This window comes from Denticeps clupeoides, chromosome 5, assembly GCF_900700375.1.
Source record: "Denticeps clupeoides chromosome 5, fDenClu1.1, whole genome shotgun sequence".
Taxonomy (NCBI): Eukaryota; Metazoa; Chordata; class Actinopteri; order Clupeiformes; family Denticipitidae; genus Denticeps; species Denticeps clupeoides.
This window is the reverse complement of record NC_041711.1, coordinates 26,600,612-26,619,779: the sequence shown is the minus strand read 5'-3', so window position 1 is coordinate 26,619,779 and position 19,168 is coordinate 26,600,612. Positions and strand designations below refer to the sequence as shown.

Below are 19,168 nucleotides of genomic sequence, written 5' to 3'. Positions count from 1 at the left end.
TTCAGGCTTGATAGCAGGAGTGCCTGTGTACTTTCTGCACTGCACCAGCAGTCAATGCACATTCACATGTCCATAGTCCCAATTTGCAGCATGAAGACGGCTAAAGGTGCGGTGAGATTGACGGCACCATGCCAATCAGCCGCTCTAAAACGAGCAGAGATCAAATGAGGTTCCCTGAATAGCACCAAGCTACAATCATCGCTGGCTGTGAATACCGAATGGCCATAGCATTAAAAAAAAAAAAGATGCTTCACCATCGCAGAGTGTCATTTTTATAGAGATGAAATAGTGATTTGCATCAGCTGCTCGGAGGAGCACAGTCGGTGCATCACAACCCCCTCCACCTTCTCCACCCCTCTCTTTCCCGCTTTCCAGCCTGGTGAGGATGGATGGTGCTGTCTGGCCCTGTAGACATTTGCAGCGTCTGCTCCCCCCCTGTACCTCCAGCACAGCTGTCCTCTCTCTCAGTGTCACGCGCTTGTCGTGGAGCGTAGCGGCCGCCGCTAATAGGTCGACCGTGTTATGCTCGCGAACGGTGGTGTCAGCGTCCCTGTGATCTGTCACCATCAGCTCAAGGTACAGAGCCCAAAGTACAGCGAGAGCCATGCGCCACGCTGAAAAATTGCAGCTCTGCTGTTTGTTTTGCAGAGGATTTCATAGACAATTTTTCACATAATATTTAAAACAATTTCAATCTGATTTAAGCATAACAAAATCAGAGAAATTGCGTAAATGCAACAACTGTTACGTCAGTTTATCAATAAAATTGATTACGGTGCCTTTTGCTCTAACCCTAACTAACTTGCCATTTTAGGTTAAAACCAAATCTTACAACCAATTATCATAGATGGTGTTACCTTAGCATTACTGTTTAAAACTGAATTATTATATAATTTTTATTCCAGAATTTTGCTAAATAAACAGGGCTCAAACCATTTGAATAATACACTGACATTTTTCTCCATATCTATTAAAAACCCTTTTAATTAACACTTTTAAATTATGGAAAATGTACCTTAGAATGGTACATTTTGAGTATTCATTTTTAAATAATTAACATTTATACATTTACATGACTGAAGTTATTTACTTTTATACTGGTCACTTGCTCTATATTTTGCTTACTGAGCTAAAATCTCCCATTTTAGCTCTACATGCCACATTATCGTAGCCTATCTCAATATATTAAGAATTCAGCAAGGCTTAGAAAGTCAGCACACAGTGCATAATCACATTAACTTTTCTGATAAATGATTGTATTAGATGCATAGTGCTTTAAGCTAGATGAATGTTGATGGCCAGAGTGGACATAAAATTAAAACAGATAATGAAAGAATAGATTAAATCCGCTTTCCCTGATCTCCCAATGTGCTAAAGATAACTAGCATAATGTGCCTCTGACGTAGGAGAATATTCAGCATGGGCCGATATTTTCAACGTGGGGATTTTACAGCTTTAGGCTCTTCCTTTTATGGCTTTAAATTTGTGTCACAGAGTCAAAAAATATGCTTTCTGATAATTACTCTTCAGACAGTGCATATTGTGCTTATATTAGTTTAAAAGCAAGAATAATTTACAAAAATCCAACGACGTTCTGCTAATGTTTCTGATGTTTACAGCAGTATCATGGTAACGGTGAACAAATCATGTGGTCAAACCGCCATCTGTAGCTTTGACAAAGCCCATTGTGTCTCACTGCTTAAAAGCCCTGTTCTGTCATTGACAGCCGTGGCAGCCTACCTCTTCCAATCAATACGGGGCTATTTTTCAACATCGATTATATAATTATGCTTGGTTAAATCATCAAGGCCACCCTCTGGAGCACTCTGTAAAAGCAGAGCTAGGCTTTCCAGACACGCGCATACCCATGCGCACGCACACACACACACACACACACACACATACACACACACATTCTCACAGAACAGCTCAGAGACACACAGGTGCTTCATACAGCTGATTATGATACCACTGGGGTGCAATACATCACTCTTATTAGCCCCACTGGAGCACAATGAGATGATAATTAATGGTCGCAGCAGGACTGAACACTGGCCTGACACGCTAAAGTAGGGCTGCTTAAGCTTTACAAGCTGCTGAAATATGCAGCGTGGAGAAAAAAAAAAAGCCATCCTAGTCAGAGAACATTACACCCGCTCTCATTAGGGGTGGCACCGTCACTGGTATGGATATGAGGTTGAAAAATATTGAGCAATGTGTAAAACATAGGCCTGTAACAGGGCTACATTACAAATACGAGGGGCAGCTACTGTCTACTACTGATGCTATTTCCTGTCCAGTGTGAGCCCTGTACAGTTGGCACAGTTTTGGAAACACCAAGCGTGAGCGGGTTTTTGGTCAAAAGCTGACGTTAGCGTGTGTATATGTTCGCAAGTGTGTGTGAGTCTGAGAGCGATGCTGTCTGCTGATGTATCAGGCATAAAGCAAGCGAAACAAGTGACAATCTATATGGGTGACTAGGTTAAACAATGTGTGTGTCAGGTCAAGTGTACTGGTGTCACATTAAAAAAAAAAGAAGCCCCATTGTCCTTAACCGGCTGACGTGGCCTCCTAACTCCACCACTCCAGCGGCTTAGCCGGCTAACGCTAGCGCTAATGCAGCTCAGCTCTCTCACTCTAGCCTGACCGCGCGCACTTATCGCCGGGCTCAGCGCAATCAATTATTGTTGCAGAGGAATCATTAATAATTTCCTAATGAAAATGATTCTGTTGATCTCTGTTGTATTTTAATTAAACATAATTACAGTGCAACTCCGAGCGGTGGCGGGGACCCCTTTAGGGTACAATTTCATTTTTAATACACTGATAATGAAATTTTTACATTGTGTTTCGTTGTTTGGTTATTATTCCGTCACAGAATTTTGCCTATGTTGCAGATAACAGATAATAACCTTCGCACCTCTTTATTTCCACCCTACGTCTCTTCAAAGGGAAGGTTCAAATGAAACAATTAAAACTCGCCTCGGCTCCGAAGCACTGCCAGCGTGGCACTATGGACCACCCTTTACATTTCTGTGTTTTTAAGAACCCACTCTGAGGGTCTTTCTCCGTTAGGCTGCGTGGGAGCGACCAGCGACACCTTTGCAGGAGGCGCAGGGAGTCAGGCCATGCCAGCGCATGTCTCTCCGCCTCAACCCTGTCACATGGGAAGCACACAAAAGAATTGTGGGAGAGAATCTGATGGCGAGGACTTACAGAATATGAGCGAACACAAAGACACAGTGAATTAGTCCAATTCAGCAGTGTACGAGCTTATGTAAAACACCCTCTTTACACTGGTCAATTTCCGCTCGCATAATGGCACAGTTTCTCCCGAGACTCGTCTGACAAGCAGTATCTGACAGCGGTCCGCTTAAGAGGCTTACGCAAAAAAATTTAGGTGACCTTTAAATAATAAGACACACTATTATAGGACAGCCTGTGTCCAAGTTTAAAAAAGGTCCTGATACCAGGTAACAATGGCTGAGTCCAGTAATTGGGAATTTCGGAAATGAATGGGGTCTGACTGGCTGTTTTGGAAAGTGGCAGAATGTGAGTGGGAATGTGACTGTAATAGCTGTTTTGGGGAACATAATGAACACATAATGCAACAGTAGAGAAGCTCTGGTGGATGTTCTTTCCTAATTAATTGCATTGCTTTTCTCACAAAAAAAAACACAATTGGTGAATTTGTGTCACTTTCTGAAAGCTCTCTGTCTAAACAGAATACAGCGAGTGTGAAGGAGTCAATGGGCATAAAATACTCAAACAATGCGATCGATGCTCAGCTTTACTTGAATTACTGCCACCACATTTTATCTAATATTTTTCCAACACTAAGATTTCATTGAAACTGTGATTATGCCCCCCCCCCCCCTCCCTCCCTCCCCCCGCTTCTCTTAACGTCTCCATTCCTCTGCTCCCTAATTACTACACGGATTGGCTGCCTCTCTTTCAGACTCCAGTGGTAGCAAAAAGAGACCGGTGGAGTGTGGAGATGTGTACTGTGGGAGTTCCAGGTGGATTTCTCGATAATGAGTTGTTGCGGAGAAGTCGAGAGTTTTAGTAATGGCTGGCTGCCGACCGACTGTGATGCTAATGTAAAACAAACAGCACGTGGCTATGCTTACGCTGACAGCATGGGAGGCGAGGGCTGCACCCACCTCTCGCTTCTCAATTTTACCATCTTTTTTCAAAGAAACCATTGTTTGGTGATTGGTTTCACTCAAGTGTGTCAGGAGATATTTTAGAATACAGCAGAGGAAACTTGGCTATGTGCACGCACACAAAAAAAAAAAGAGACTTTTTGTGGGCTGATATGATTATGCCAAATAAAAGCCAACAACAGTATTTCTGGCTGGAGATCTTTACATCTGCCCCTGCATTACTAATCCAGATACACCTGATCTCATGCTGTAATATTTCATTTTACAGTTACACTGAACAACAGAATAAGCGTGATGGACTTCTTCTGCACATACTAAGGATGACATTGTAAGCCTTCTCTATAATAATGTAATATAATAATAATTATGTACTACAGAACTTCAGTTCACCTGCGGCCTAGAAATAAAGGAACCCGAACTGACGCATTCCAAGATTTATAGCTCTAGTCTATACACCATACCGGCTTATAGAGAGTATTGGAATTTTATACATTTAATGTTTACTAATACAGTTTTTGTAAATGCAGATATAATTCTGCAGCCCTGATTCTATGCGATGCATTCTATGCATTCTATGCTATTCAGTTGATTTGTTATTGGCTGATGCCTGTGGTCTAGTGCAATGGGTCTCAGTATATGCTACTGAACCAAGGGCAGGCAGTTTCAGTCTGATGACTACACTGAATTTCTAGATTGTGCACGTGAACTCTGCGACAGAGGAGTTAACATGGGGGATGATGATGATGATCCCCCCATCAGCCATAACCCTCTCAAAGCCAACCAGCCCAATATATATGAGAAATTATACAGACATAACAAAACAGTGTAGAAATCCTTTTATTACCCTTTTTTTGTTTCTTATATTCGGTCTCCTGGCAAAAAGATTAGGCGATTTTAAAGAACTGCATAATCTCCTTTAACAGCTTATCAAAACTTTAATGATTTGATGATAAAGAGCACAAAGTTAAGTAGCCGGTTAAGAGGATAACTCCGCAGTGCAGTCGAGTGATTAGTAGATGAGAATTGGGAGACCGAAAATCCGGGTTGCAAATCCCACTTCTGCACCACTTATTCACTTTGAGGAGAAGAAACTTCATTTCAGCTTGAAGTGAAGTTATGTAGCGCATGCTTCCAATGTCCTTTACAAGCCCCACTGGTATTTATTTACTTATTACCATATTTACTATTAAAATGCATTCATACAGGCAAATATCATTTGAGGGAGAGCATCAAGTTTTAATAAATTGAAGGACTGTACATGAAAAACATAAATGTACTTTAGATGTGATATATACAATACGAAGGGGTATATTAAAAGTGATTATAGTGTGATAATGAACCCATGGCAGCTAAATAACATATTAACTAATTTATACCAGTATCAGTGGGTCATAGTTATGGGACATTGTCTGCCTCAGTCTGTGTGCACTTGATCATCAAATAGATTTTAAGGTGGACAGCAATTTAGTATAACATTTATATATCTATTTTACAGAGTACAGCATGTTTAAAAAATAAATCAATAAATATCAATTCAGCATGTTTTTGCTTCAAATAAAATGAATTTAGTTTGATAAAACAGCTCAAATGTTAGTGTCAATTCACTTAAATGACATGTCCAAGTGTTTAAAAACAGAAATAGACATTTTTTGGACCAGGACTTCCTGTTAGTTCATCAACACTGCACACCATGTCCTTTTTTCAATCTTGATCAGCATTTGTGTTTTAAAAGACAGAAGTGGAAAAAACAACTGAAATGTGGAATGGAGAGAATCAGACAGGGAACGAGGTTCACAGGGGTGTGTGTTTGGCGGCCCAGCGGTGGAGGGGAGATAACATGGCTGCTTACCTTTGCTGTACACCACACAGTTGTTTTTGTTGTCTTCCGCTCCCTGCCAAGTCACATCCAACAGCCACCTGGGGCCGGCGCTCAGCACCACCGGGACAGAGCTCTTGGTCTTCTGGACGGGGAAAGATAACAGACACTAATCACTGGCTCATTCTGGTGATTAAAGACACACTAATAAGTTATGCTCAATTGCAGCATTCGCTGGAGAGCCGCAAACAGCCGGTTCTTTTGCCTTTTTTGTTTCTCCCGTTTTTTCCTCCTCCTATTTGCAAGCATCTCTCCTGTGACCGGCAAGATTTGGGTGCTAAGAGGGGATGGGTGAAGGAGAGGGAGGGAGAGTGCAAGTGTAGGTGCAGACGAGTCTGGGTGGCGTTGGGGGAGGTTGTGTGTGGTTTGTTCTGGGGACGGGGGATAGGAGGCTCGGCTGTTTTTTTTCTGAGGATGGGGACGGGGCCGGGGTGTTGGCAGCACCCTCTGCCCTCCATCTAAAGACTCTGAGGAGAGCAATTATCACGCTGGATTTCTCCCAGTGATCCCATATCAGATCACCCAGATTAGCGGTGATCTCGGGTGGCTGGGAATTACACAAAGAATGCAGATGACTTTCAGGGGTGAAGAAGGCGAGAGTTCAGGAGTGAACTTTGGGCACATTGTGCTTGGCTATCGCTGCCATCTCGCTATTTCCTGCAACAGGCTGGCAAGAATTTAAAGAATCAGGATCCATTTCAAAGGGCGATTGAGGTTACATTTTATAATGCGCTGGCAAATTATTCTGAATGTGTAACGTCATTTTTCTTCGGAGTCTGGGTCAAACGTTGCGCTTTAAGTTATTTCTATGAAGCAAAAACAGGGAGATAGGGGACGGCCCTGCCCAAATGCATTCACGTCCGTGTGTGGAGAGGGCCCTTCTATTTATTTCGGTGTGATTTTATTCGATTTTATTTTCCAAATGGCATTTTTTTTCTCACAAAGGGTAATGAAAGCCTAGAGTACATCTTCACTGGGCTCGGAGGGAGAATGGCAGAAAACTCAGGCAGCTGTTACAGTAGCCTATTACTTGCAGGCAAAATGTCAGTCTTTCTAGGCCATTACTTTTTAACCCCGGGCCCTCCTTCATTAGAGAGCTACAGAAATAGTTTAGCTAAAAGAAAATGGGTTGGAGTGCAATCTCGACACTTGGACTTTTTTTTTTTTCTTTCATTTTGAAACAAGCTCTCACTAGACACTATCCATCTCCCTAATGTCATCGACGAGCTCTGCTCTCCTGTGCCTTTCTTTCCTTTCTTATTTTCCCTCCCCCCCCATCTGCTTTTTACACTGGGCACAATCCTCAAGGATGTATGCAAATAGACCATGCTACCATCAGAGCAGTATATTACAGAGGCAGTGGCAATACAGACATGTTCCTGATCGTATGTACCGCATGTTACAACAGATCGGGCATTTTCTAGAGTGCATTATTTACCCTAATGCTCTATTTCAACCATGCTGACTATTTCTGGCTCATCTTTGTAATCTTCCTCGTTACCAGACATTTTACCCTATGCTGGCTAGAAGGAGGACAGGCCACAGTCATTTAAGCCAGTTCATATTTCTCATCTCAAATTAGCCTCACAGAAAAAAAAAATTAAATCTTAGCTTACCTGGAAAAAAAAGAACCCTGTCAAAGAAGCAAACGGAAACTGTCTGATTGTTGCCACGACAACTATCTAAAATGAGAATCGGATTAACCCTTTTTTACTGATCCCCGGTCTGGGGCCATCTCCTATTCAGAGGCAGAAGTCTTCCCCTGTCTGCTTCCCCTAAACAACTGGAGCTTGCCACTGGATCTCCAGTTTCTAACCCCAGATTATTAAAATTGTTACTCAAATACAAGAGCTAATTTCCTAGTACAGTACCGAAGCAAATGTGCTTCTGCAATGGCCATTGCTGTGACTTTGTGGATTCTGTGCAGCAAGCCCAGGGTTTAACATTTATACCCTTCACTTCAGTGGTTTCAATACCTTCCCCCCGTTTTTTTTCTCTTCTGGTTTCTGTTACGGCTCCATGTGTAAAAGATATAGTGACCAAAACAGTGTAGTCAGCGAGCGAGTGATTACAAACTGATGCTCCAAATTCGCTATAAAATGAAAATCAATATTTCCACAAGTTGCTGCAACATAAAAGATAACCTTCATTGATTTTTCTAGACTTAGGCCTGTGTGATAAAATCTAATATAAATTTTCAGCCGCACGGATTTGGATCAGAGCAGGAGCAGGGCACTGTCGATAAGTTTCCGTGCTCACATCCCTCAGAGTTCCCCTCCCCTCATCCCACTCCCTCTCTTCTTCCCAGCCACGGCTGTACTATTTATAATTGCCCCTGTGCGAGCAAAAGCTTCTATCAGGAATCTGTTCTAATTTTTATTACTGAGGAGCTAAAGCCTGTTCCAGATAATTTGGAAATTTCAGGGGGAATTGTGATGGGGCCGATGGCAGCCTCGGACGGCCTCCAGAAAGGAGCTAACCTGTAATAGCCTCTGTGGCTGGGGCTGATTAAATGTTGCCATAGATGAAAGACCTGCCATCACCGCAATAAATTAACCAATCACACAAATCCCAAGTCGCTACTAATCCGGCCTTGATACCCTGATCCTCTGATCAGCTGAAGGAGGTGAGGGGAAGAAAGTGGCTGGTGACACTCCGTCTCCTCGACTCCCTGCTTCCTGTGTAAACAACAAGGTAATGATATCTCCACTGACCGCTTCCCTGCCAGCCCCGACACCAGTAAACCTCACCATCTTTTCCTTTTGCATGGCTGGTGGAGGGCATTGAAAATTGATACAAATTGTGGTGGGAAAGTGACTTTCTGTCACTGTCGTCATTATACATCAATCTAGGAAATTCATAAGTGCACTGTTTTTGTAAAAAGACCAAGTAAAGCAAATAATTATGCAACAGCCTTCATTTTACAAAACAATTTACTTGAACTATACAGAAATCAGAGTTTCTGAACCTGCCTAATAAATGTAATCATTTCTACTAGCGAGGGACAAATCTATTTATTCCCATTGAAAATTATTTGAACAGCACTAGATAAATCTGGATTACATTTTGTGCTAATGGTCCTAAACCTAAACAAATAAGTCATTTCAGTGTGTTTACAGGTGATCAATTCTGTTGGCACCACAGTAGCTGAACTTATTCCTCCGTAATCGCCGCAGTATAAACCGACTGCAGAGCTACGGTAACACACCAGGGCCAACGGCAGCTAGGTTATGTCAAGTTTACATGTTCTTCTGCAGCTGCGGGTCAGCTGTGGGGAGGATAACAGGTTTGGGACTGTTCTTCCACTCTGTTTACAACGTAAAGCACACTCACACCTCGATAACGCACATTGCAATTAGTTGTTTGCTGTGATGAAACAAATTGCATGTGGTCAACTGGAAATTTCATTAAGGCAGATTTTCCCCCAGCCTACGTTATCTTGCTCGCGCTGTATTAATATTTCCTTAGGCCTTCAGTATGGATGAGTTGGCAGGGATTTTTCTGGCCAAATATCCCCTCCGACTGCTGCTGTGTATTTACTGCAGTCACTCTGTATTTGACGAGCCACTGTTTATATGTATAAAATATAAAAAAAACATTTATTCATAAAAATAAGTGTCCATATTTTAAATCACTATCTGTCCCAGGGAAAAAGCAACATTCCCTGGTTTCCATTTTGTTGTTTGTTGCAATTCCCTCCCCCCATCTTTAAATGACAGTAGTCTCACTGCGCTGAAATGAAAAGACACCTCTGTGGAGTCCCTTTTTTGAGTTAGCATCTGCTATTGGGAGGCTAAATAACAGAAATATGCAAAAAATGTGCACGCTAATTCCCTTTGGAGATAGATCTTGGCGGCTGCCCTGTCATAAATCAGAGAATTTCGATATGAAATGAGGCAAGCTGCTCTAATCATTTCTGCATTTCAAATTGGATCACTGGCTCAATCGCTTGGCTTTTAAACTGCTTGCCTAAGAGCAAATGTGAGGTAGGAGATAATGGGGAGGAAATCTCTCCCTCTGCTGTGCCGTAGTTAGTTTACTGCTTGAGTGCAAAAGAATGCTCCTCTCTCGCCCCCCTCCTCTCCGCATATTCCTCTTTTCAACTTAGTTAAATTGACTTTTCGTTTGAAATCGATTAAATTGAAAATCACAGCTGTAAATCCAGTCTCCGGAGGAACACCCATGAAGGTGCAGACAAGGAGTGATTTCGCCAAGAACACATTTTGTTCTTAAAAGAGAGGAAGATGATGCAAACAAAAATAAGAATCAGGTAGAGATTTAGACTGTAGCATAATTAAACACTGTTTCTCAATTTATTAGCAATGATCCACACAATTTTGCTCAATGAATACATTGTCTGATGTCATAATTTATATAGTGATAAATATAATGCAATGTTTTCACTATATAAAATATGATTACAACAATATGATTTGCACGGACCAAAAACTTTTTTGTTTCAGATGCACTGTTTCTTATGGCCCCACACTGTAATGCACACTTTTAATGCACCACGTTTCATTGAAACAGAAAGGCTGCAGGACAGACAGAGGGAAAAAGGCTCTGTCCAGTTCAGAGCCTCCCAAATTCTAGCGGGCCTTCAGGCGCCGAGCATCGCTCCAACTCCAAAGCCAGCCAGTTGAGTCGGGTTGAGGATCACGCTGCCTGCAGAACTCGTTCGTTCTCTTTCTGCAGGAGAACAGAGTCAGTGTTGTTTAGCACTTTTTAATCCCATGTGATCTCATTTAAATCTGACGCTACTCATTCAGTGATTTCTGATTCTGCTTTTTCTCATAAGAGAAATGCATGCATATGAACTCTGTGAATTAAACAATATTCAGAATATTACTGAGATATTCACATTATTTACTGTATGTGCTGCTTCAGCAACTCTGACCAAAAAATAAAACCAGGAGATAATTAATATTCAAAACATTTTATATTTTATATGTATATTGGCATACTATCAAAGGGCTAATTCCTTATCCCTGAAAAAAGCTCAAATTTGTTCAAGCTTCCTCATGTTAAACATGGCTCATATTACATATCACCTATGGCAACTACTTATTTGGCCATTCCTCTGACCATACATTCATAAAATCGCACTGAAGTACAACGCTGTATTATTAAAGTATGTAACACGCAACAATATTTATTGACCGTAGAGTGAGAAAATAACAACTGCATGCCGTGCACCTAATTACACACAAAATGAGAATAACTCTCATTACTTTTTTGACCCTGAACCCAAGACAGCGTTGAATTCATATTGCTCTCTTTGTATGGTGACAATGACCAGAAGCGGCAGAAAATGCAAAAGCGCTCCTGGATTCTGCAATAACATGCTTGCTCCTCTTCCCCCTATTTGAATTAGAATTTCTTCTCCTGTTTGAATTCAATTGCTGACTTGTTTGATCTTTTCATGTGGTTTGCCGTTGACTCCTGCAGCAACAAGCAGAGAGGAGGAGACATAATGGGCTACCCGCTGCCAGTGATGTTCACCTGTATGGATATTACCATGCCTCCGGGCTCGAGAAGGCGGGTGGCACAAGCCTTCTGCAGAAAAAGGGTGGCTTCCTCTTCAGTAAAAAATCAACTTAAAACAGGAGTGTGCATGTGCCTTAAGGAACTAGCCACGGGAGGAACATATATACTTTTTGCAATGGTAACAGCAGCAGACTGTCATCTTCAAGGACAATCTAGCCCATCAATGTCACCAAAAACAATGTCACCCAAACTATCAAAAAAAAAAAGAATACACCCAGACCCTGTAACTTCAGAGAGGGCCATGGTACAGCACATCTAAAAGAATTTTCAATACCTCTCCCTTTGAACTTTCAAATGAAAAATGTGAACCTTCAATTCAACATGCAAAACGCTTGAACCTATACTACACGCTATCAAAATCTGCCCTTACATACTCTGCCCTGCTGGCGTCTTTTAAAATGGTTTCCTGGGTTGCTGACAACTACATTGCTCTTTGAAGGCTGCAGATCACACCTGTATGACTGAAACACATCATCAGTTCACAGTGTTGTAAAAAAAGCCGCATACATTTAGATGCACTTTTGTTTAGTTTGTGTGAATCTTTACCAAACTCAAAACATTGTATGCCTTAAGATATTATATACACCATCACAACCACTGACAGGCGAAGTGAATAACAATTGTCATCTTGTTACAATGACACCTGACAATTACTGGAGTATTTTAAGCAGGCAGTGATAAGCCAGCTCGTGCAGTTGATGTGATGGAAGAAGGGGAAATGGGCAATTGTAGGTATCTGAGCTGTTTTGACAAGGACCAAATTATAATGACAAGTGAACTCTCAGAGCATGTCCAAATCAACCAGCCTGGTCCAAAAATAGTCCAAAACAGAACAGCCGATTAACCAGCGTCAGGCTCATTGATGGGTGTGGAACGACAAAGCCAGCCCACCTGGTTCAATTCCACAGCACATTAACATTAGTGCTGGTCATGATATAAAGGTATCAGAACACACACTGCAGCACAGTTTGTCACTGCAGATCAGTCAGATATCCCATGCTGACCGCTGAAATTTCCTGTGATGCAAACAAGAATCGTCCACAAAGCCTCCAAGCTGGAGAACATGCATATATTTTCAAAAACAATGAAGCAAATGAATTTGCCTTCACCTATGCAAGGCCTGCATAATTATGGCTGTGATGCCCCTGAAGACATCAGTGATGCTTCACTGTTACACTGAGACAAGCCTCTGTGAGAAACTTTAAAATCATTATCGTTTGCATGTGAGTTCATTTAAGGGAACTGAAAGTGAAGTGACTGTCATTGTCTGCAGCAAAGCACACAACAAAATATGTCCTCGGCATTTAACCCATCACCTTGGTCAGCAGTGGGGAGGCATGGAAGGCACCCAGGGAGCAGTGTGTGGGGACAGTACTTTGTTCAGTGGCACCTCAGTTTCACCATTCAACTGGAAACCTACCGTTTACGGGTCCGTTTCCTTACCCGCAAGGCCACCACTGCCTCGCGCTTACAGCACCTGGTGTTCCCAGATGGTCTCCCATCCAAGTACTTACCAGGCCCAAACCTGTTCAGCTTCCGAGATTGGGCATTCTCAGGGTGGTATGGCCATAAGAACTCGACTGTCTTAAAGGCGCTGGGCTTAATCGTTTATATATATTTTTTCCAGTAAACACTTCAGAGAAATTGGCTTCTTAATACATTTATTTTAAAGACCAGCAATATTTACACTGTGGTAAGTAAATAAGATAAAGGGGGCTGAACTTGCCCCCTCTAAATGCATTAGACGTGAACTCTCTTATCTAAGTCTCAGCACACGGACTGTTAAAAGATGGGCTTCCAGGGCTGGATATGCTCTTTGTTACCCAATTAGTTGACGGACAACCCTGTGGACTAATATTCCTGTTTTGACAACCTCGTACACACTCTATGACGTGCTAGACCACCAAGTCGGACGTGGAGATGCTGTCCAGACGTCCTCTCCTGTGGCCATTATCAGGGGCTTTTATCTCCCCTCTGTCGCTGTGATAGCACACCAGATGACCAGCAAAATCATCGTTTTTTGCACTGAATAGTTTCATTTTCTCTGACTTCTCCATCTGGTAGTAATTTGACAGTGTTTTTTTTCTTTCTCTCCTTTTTTGGCAGAAGAGGACTCCGAGGATGATGGGCTATGGGGCAAGGGCTGAGTTATCAGAGCCCAGCAGCAGGGGCCCTGTGGGGTGGCCCTGTTCACACCCGCGAAAGGGTGAAGTGGGAAGGACCTCAGCATTACTCTCAGAAACCTACATCATAATGGAAATGAAGAAAGAAAAAATAGGAGTTGTGGTCCATCTCCAACCAAAGTTTTGTGTTCAGGAAGGGTTGCAGTCAAGTCACCTAGACTCCATTCACAGATGGTGAAGCCAATGCCACCAGTTATACAAGTCCAAGTCTGAGGAATGTTTACTAGTAACCTAAACACAAGTTAAATATACATAATAATACACAGAAACACAATATCAACGTAATATAAGTTCAATATGCTAGACCTTAGCAAAAGTATGACCAAATTTCATAACAGTACAGCAAGCCTAAAGAATATGATATGCAACCATACACTGAACACTGAAAAACACTAATTTTAAAATGGGTACAGAAAATCTACAGTAAAGACTATTATGCAATTTGGACTATGTTTATTATGAAAATATATTTAAGTTATATGAATTTTGTCATATGGATTCTTGCAACGGTGTACATAATCCAGAGTGTTGTGTCATTGTTTAAAAAATTAAACTAATATATGCTAAGGTGATATGCATCATCATCATTATTGAGTTATTAATTGAGACCTGTCTACTGTGCACCTTGCAGTATTAGTCTCATTAAACTTACTTCTTATTTTTGGAGTTAAATATTCAACTAAAATAAATGCTCGATGGAAAGTTGCTAAATCACTTCAGGCGGAGAACCAATAAAGCCTGCCTTTTGTTGTACACTTAAATACATTTATAATTGCCAAAATCTATGACCCACTTAGAAACTTCTTTTGATATAGAACTGTTACTCACATTTGAGGAGTTTCCTCAGCTATAATTCAGAATAATATAGAGTGTAAACAGTAAGGTAAATTGAAAGCTTTGCAAAACAAGTGCCGACCATGCCTGCTTCTGCACTGTACAAATTCCAAATGGGGACTGTAAATGAAAATAATTGCGGATTATCTCTGCTACTTTTCAAGGAAGTTGTTTCTAGTGTCCCACAAGTACAGCCATGACAGTGACAGATGGCAAAGCAGCTGGCACCACTCAAGTCCTTTTTCACTTTTTGCTTTTTTTCCCTCCTCCACACAGAAATGTCTGCTGTGTATTTTAATGGTGTATACCCATACCGTTGGCACGCCACATTGGGTACTGAAGGAAAAAGACATTGTGTGAAAATGAATGCCATTTCAAACACCAGAAACTGAATCAAAAATCCAAACTGTTGGCCCCTCCTGAACTTTTAACTTTTTAAACTCTGCTTAACTAACTGCAAGTTTTTATTTTCCAGTGCTGTTAAATCTCAATTTTTTGTCTTTGTGGGTATTTGTCTTTCATAAACTGTCACTTGTCACTGCTGCATTTACAGACTGAGGTGTCCGTGGCTGCCGGTGTATGTGTCAGAAGTCAGAGCTCTCAGAGATAAAGCTCCCTGTGTGTACGGCCACCTTGTCTCATTTGAGACTCGCTGTCTTCTCCCATATGTCTACATGATTCAAATAACCTGCAATTTGTTCCCTGGTGTGTTGCTGGTGAGAAACTGAGAGGAAGGGACCCCAGGGCTGTGTAGTTCATTCCTCCAAGGTTCCACAGGGAGAGAGTGCAAGAGAGAGAGCGATGCCACCTGACTGGTAATACAGTCAACACCTCAGCTGTTCATTAGCAGGCGGTAGCTCATTAGGGAAGAGCTAGTGAACGGTCAAGCACTGTACCTGCAAATGAACACTTGCACATTTTAAGAGCAAAGCCCTTTGCCTCTCCTTCTTTGTGACTCAGTTGTGTCATCCTACCTCACACAAACAGGGAGAATTCTACAGAATAGCACAGCAACATTTCACACACTGATATATGTACTATGGCATGATATGTGCTGGCTTTAGGGTGAATATATTAATTTAGTGTTGAGGGAAAACGAAACGTGTTTGATTGCAGAACAACACATGGTGCACACAATGAAATGTATCCTCTGCATTTAACCCATCACCCTTAGAGAACAGTTGGCAGCCATGACAGGCACTGGGGAGCTGTGTTTGGGGAGGGGACCTTGCTCATTGGCACCTCAGAGGCACATTGGCAGCTTAGGATTCGAACTGTAAATCCTGCAAAACTGATTCAGGTTGAATTGAAATATTATTCATGGTGTAGAATTATACAGACAATGAAGGTGAACTCACTGGAACCATCTATGTCACCAGTGGACCATTATTTATTTAGTTATTGTCGAGATTAAACATCACTGAAGCTGAAAGAGTCAAAGACTACTGAATCCTTACACAAAACACCGATCAAACACTGACGGCGAATGTTATTCACGAGTGTCTGCATGGCAAGGCACTGTGGTGTTATGTCTATCTTTGGCTGTGATTGCAATGTAGTGCATGGCCATCACTCACAACGCAGCGGTGTTATCAGGTGGGGCTCTGGCGTATCTGTTTTGGGAGTTGTGCAGTGATGAAGGAAGAGGGAAAATGTCAGGTTCACTTGTAGATCAAGTCGAGCATGCATTATCTTAGAGCTTCTCTTAGCTGTGGCTGTGGCAGCAGTGAGAACTCCACGAGAGGGGAGAGAGGGAGCGAGAGATACATAAAGATATGGAAAGAGAATTCTAGAGGTAACACAGACATGTGTTACCTAATGTCTCTCTTTCTCTCTCTCTCTCAACAGTGAGAGAGAAAAGGCTGAAAATGAAAGTAGGAAAAAAAAGAGCAATACACACGTATACACGAGACACGTATATGTTTGCTTAATGTTTTAAAAGAAAGAGAGCCCGAAAGAGATATACTGAAAGCAAAAGAATACACACAATGCCCCACTGTGCCCCTCCTCCATGGGGGTCATGAACTCCCATCTCTGTTCCACCCCCATGGCTGCGTTGTGGGGATCGTGGTGGCAGAACAAAGGGTTTGAGGTGAAGAGAGAATGCTAATCTAAATCTTTCCTCTTCCATATCGAAGCACTGTGGCGCGTGAGTGACAGTTCAATCGGCTAATTATCAACATTAGCACAGAATAAAAATAACGGGCATACAGGTAAGAGTTGTAAGGTAACAGAGCGGTGGCCAGATGATTCCAGTGTTTAACCATCTAAAAAATCCCCGGTTCTGATTAAAGTCCAACAAAATAATTGATGCATGCAATCACAAATTGGTTCTCCGCCTGAAATTTGGGCCCATTATTCCATTAGATGAAGCTCCATTCTTTGTGCCAACATCCAACACGGATTTAAATCATCTTGTTGCCTGATGCTGGTTTGCAGTAGGTGATTTAACCCACTAATAACAGAAATAATCTGCTCTGTAACAAAAGGGCAGGAACCAGGAATGAGAATGTTCACCTACGAACAGTGGAAAATTTGAAATGCTTAAATTGCTGAATACAGCCTGATGGTAAGGTGAAGATATTCATATGTTTGTGAGCCTATGTTTATAATTAGCTGGAACCCTAGATAACTGGCAGTGCTGCTGATGTAGCATGATCATGATTGCTTTAAAAAAATATCCATATATGTAAATTTGTGTTTTCGAATATATGTGTTTCCATGTTTGTACATAAGAGAATACACGTGTGTGAACATGAGTGTGTCTGTTCACATGTTTACATATGATAGTAGTGGCGTATCTGTGCATGGATGTTCATATGTTTATATGTGCATGCATGTGTAAGACTGTGTGTGAATGAGAGTGTGTGCATGTGTGCGTGTGTGTGTGAGCATGCGCTCCATCCATACTCCACTCTCAAGTCCCACTGATTCTCCTTCCCAGCCATGTTGAATCCTCTTTGCCTTATCAGTCGAGCCCAGGCCTGCATCAGGCTCTCCTTGCTATGACAGAGGCTACAACAATAGGCGTGCGATACCGCTGCTTAGCGTTGCGCTTCGGAGGGGAAACCTGCCACGGGCGCAGATTAACAACAACACACACACACACACACACACACACATTCACACACTCACACACGCTCGCACAGAAAATAGATTGCAGCCTCCAAAACAAAACATTTTTCAGAAGGCCCGCTCTTGATTAATGAAGTAATGACAAGAAGAAAAATATAATTTCAGTCCTGAAAAAAAAAAAACCCACCACCACTTGTTCAAGTTTTTAGGAAGTGAACAATAAACCTATTGGAAGGAGAGGGGAGGAGAGAGGGAGGAGATAAACTGGAGAGTGATGGGTTGAATAATTCCCACCCCCTCCTCCTTTTTTTGTTGCTATGCCGGCCCTCCTTTCCTAACCTCTTTCTAAATTACACAATAAAAACACTCCAGTGCCTGACAGCTGCTAGGTCTCTGCCAGCTGCAAATGAAGACGGCATCATGTCATTTCCCCCCCCACGTCCTGCTCTGTCCAAGGCTCAGGTAAGACGAGCCGTAGCCGTGGCTGTCAAACTCTGTCCGAAGTACTGGCAACTCCCAGTGTTGATGAAATACATCAGCGCCGCAAGGTCAAACTTTAATGCCCAAGATGGTCTGCTAGTGAACAGTAACAGTGCCATTCTGAAAAAACTCCAGTCAGACCACAAAGACTTAACATTTTTGAGGAGGGGGGGGGGTATCATTAGAAAAAAATCTTTTGAATAAGGTGATAAAAAGCTGAGATCCAGGACGCATGGCGTCTTCAGCAGCCGACCCTGTGCTAAGTGCCGTAATTACCTTGATGTTAATTCATTAACTGAACGTCAAACTCAAAGCCATACTTTATTAACAGTAATCTACCGAGGAACATATAAATCTGCCAGCCCTTATTAGCTTGCCTCCAAATCAATTATTAACACTTCCAGGGTACAACGTGTTCCCAGAGTGTCTAGCCGAGTCAGGCCACAGGCCTTTGTCTGGGTCTGTCCACATTGTGTAATTACCGCATTTAAGACACCTGCTACTCAATAACTTTGACCCACGCCTGCAATTTAGCCCCGTTGGCGGACATTTATGTTTGGGTGTCATTATTAATTTGCAACAATTTGCCGAGCTGGGTGTGCAGATGAACAAACTCGTCGCTCACCTGTGCTGATCTCCTCGGTAATTGGACAATAATGGTAGGATTGATCAGATGGTGGAGGACTGTGATAGAGAGGCTTAGGATGGGATGCCAACTCAATCAGACAGAACTCCATAACCCAATAGCCTGAACCCTGCCCATCATAATGTTCACTGCTATACTGGTCCCCAAAAGCTTAACTGAAGTCCATATACTTCACTTGGCATTATAGGAAATGCTGATTATCTATAGACAAATAAATAAAGATTGATGCATACTGAAACCCTGAGCCAGGAATGATTCTTCTAGGAGACTTGAGTATGAGAGACTGGAGAGTGGAATGTATATTATTATTTTACCACAATATAAAATATCTTTAGAAGAAGAATTAACAGTTTATGATTAA

At 42.0% G+C, this 19,168-nt stretch overlaps 1 protein-coding gene and 1 pseudogene across 2 annotated transcripts in view; both read right to left on the bottom strand.

Annotated features, from left to right (window-relative positions):
- The window catches only part of zfpm2a (zinc finger protein, FOG family member 2a), a 104,332-nt gene that overhangs the window by 30,599 nt on the left and 54,565 nt on the right, over positions 1-19,168 (bottom strand). For both annotated transcript variants that reach the window (XM_028979084.1, XM_028979085.1), the window contains exon 5: positions 6,016-6,127. In XM_028979084.1, the coding sequence (XP_028834917.1) occupies positions 6,016-6,127 (112 nt within the window). The remainder of the gene's footprint in view (positions 1-6,015; positions 6,128-19,168) is intronic.
- LOC114791419 (uncharacterized) lies at positions 13,055-13,163 on the bottom strand (annotated as a pseudogene).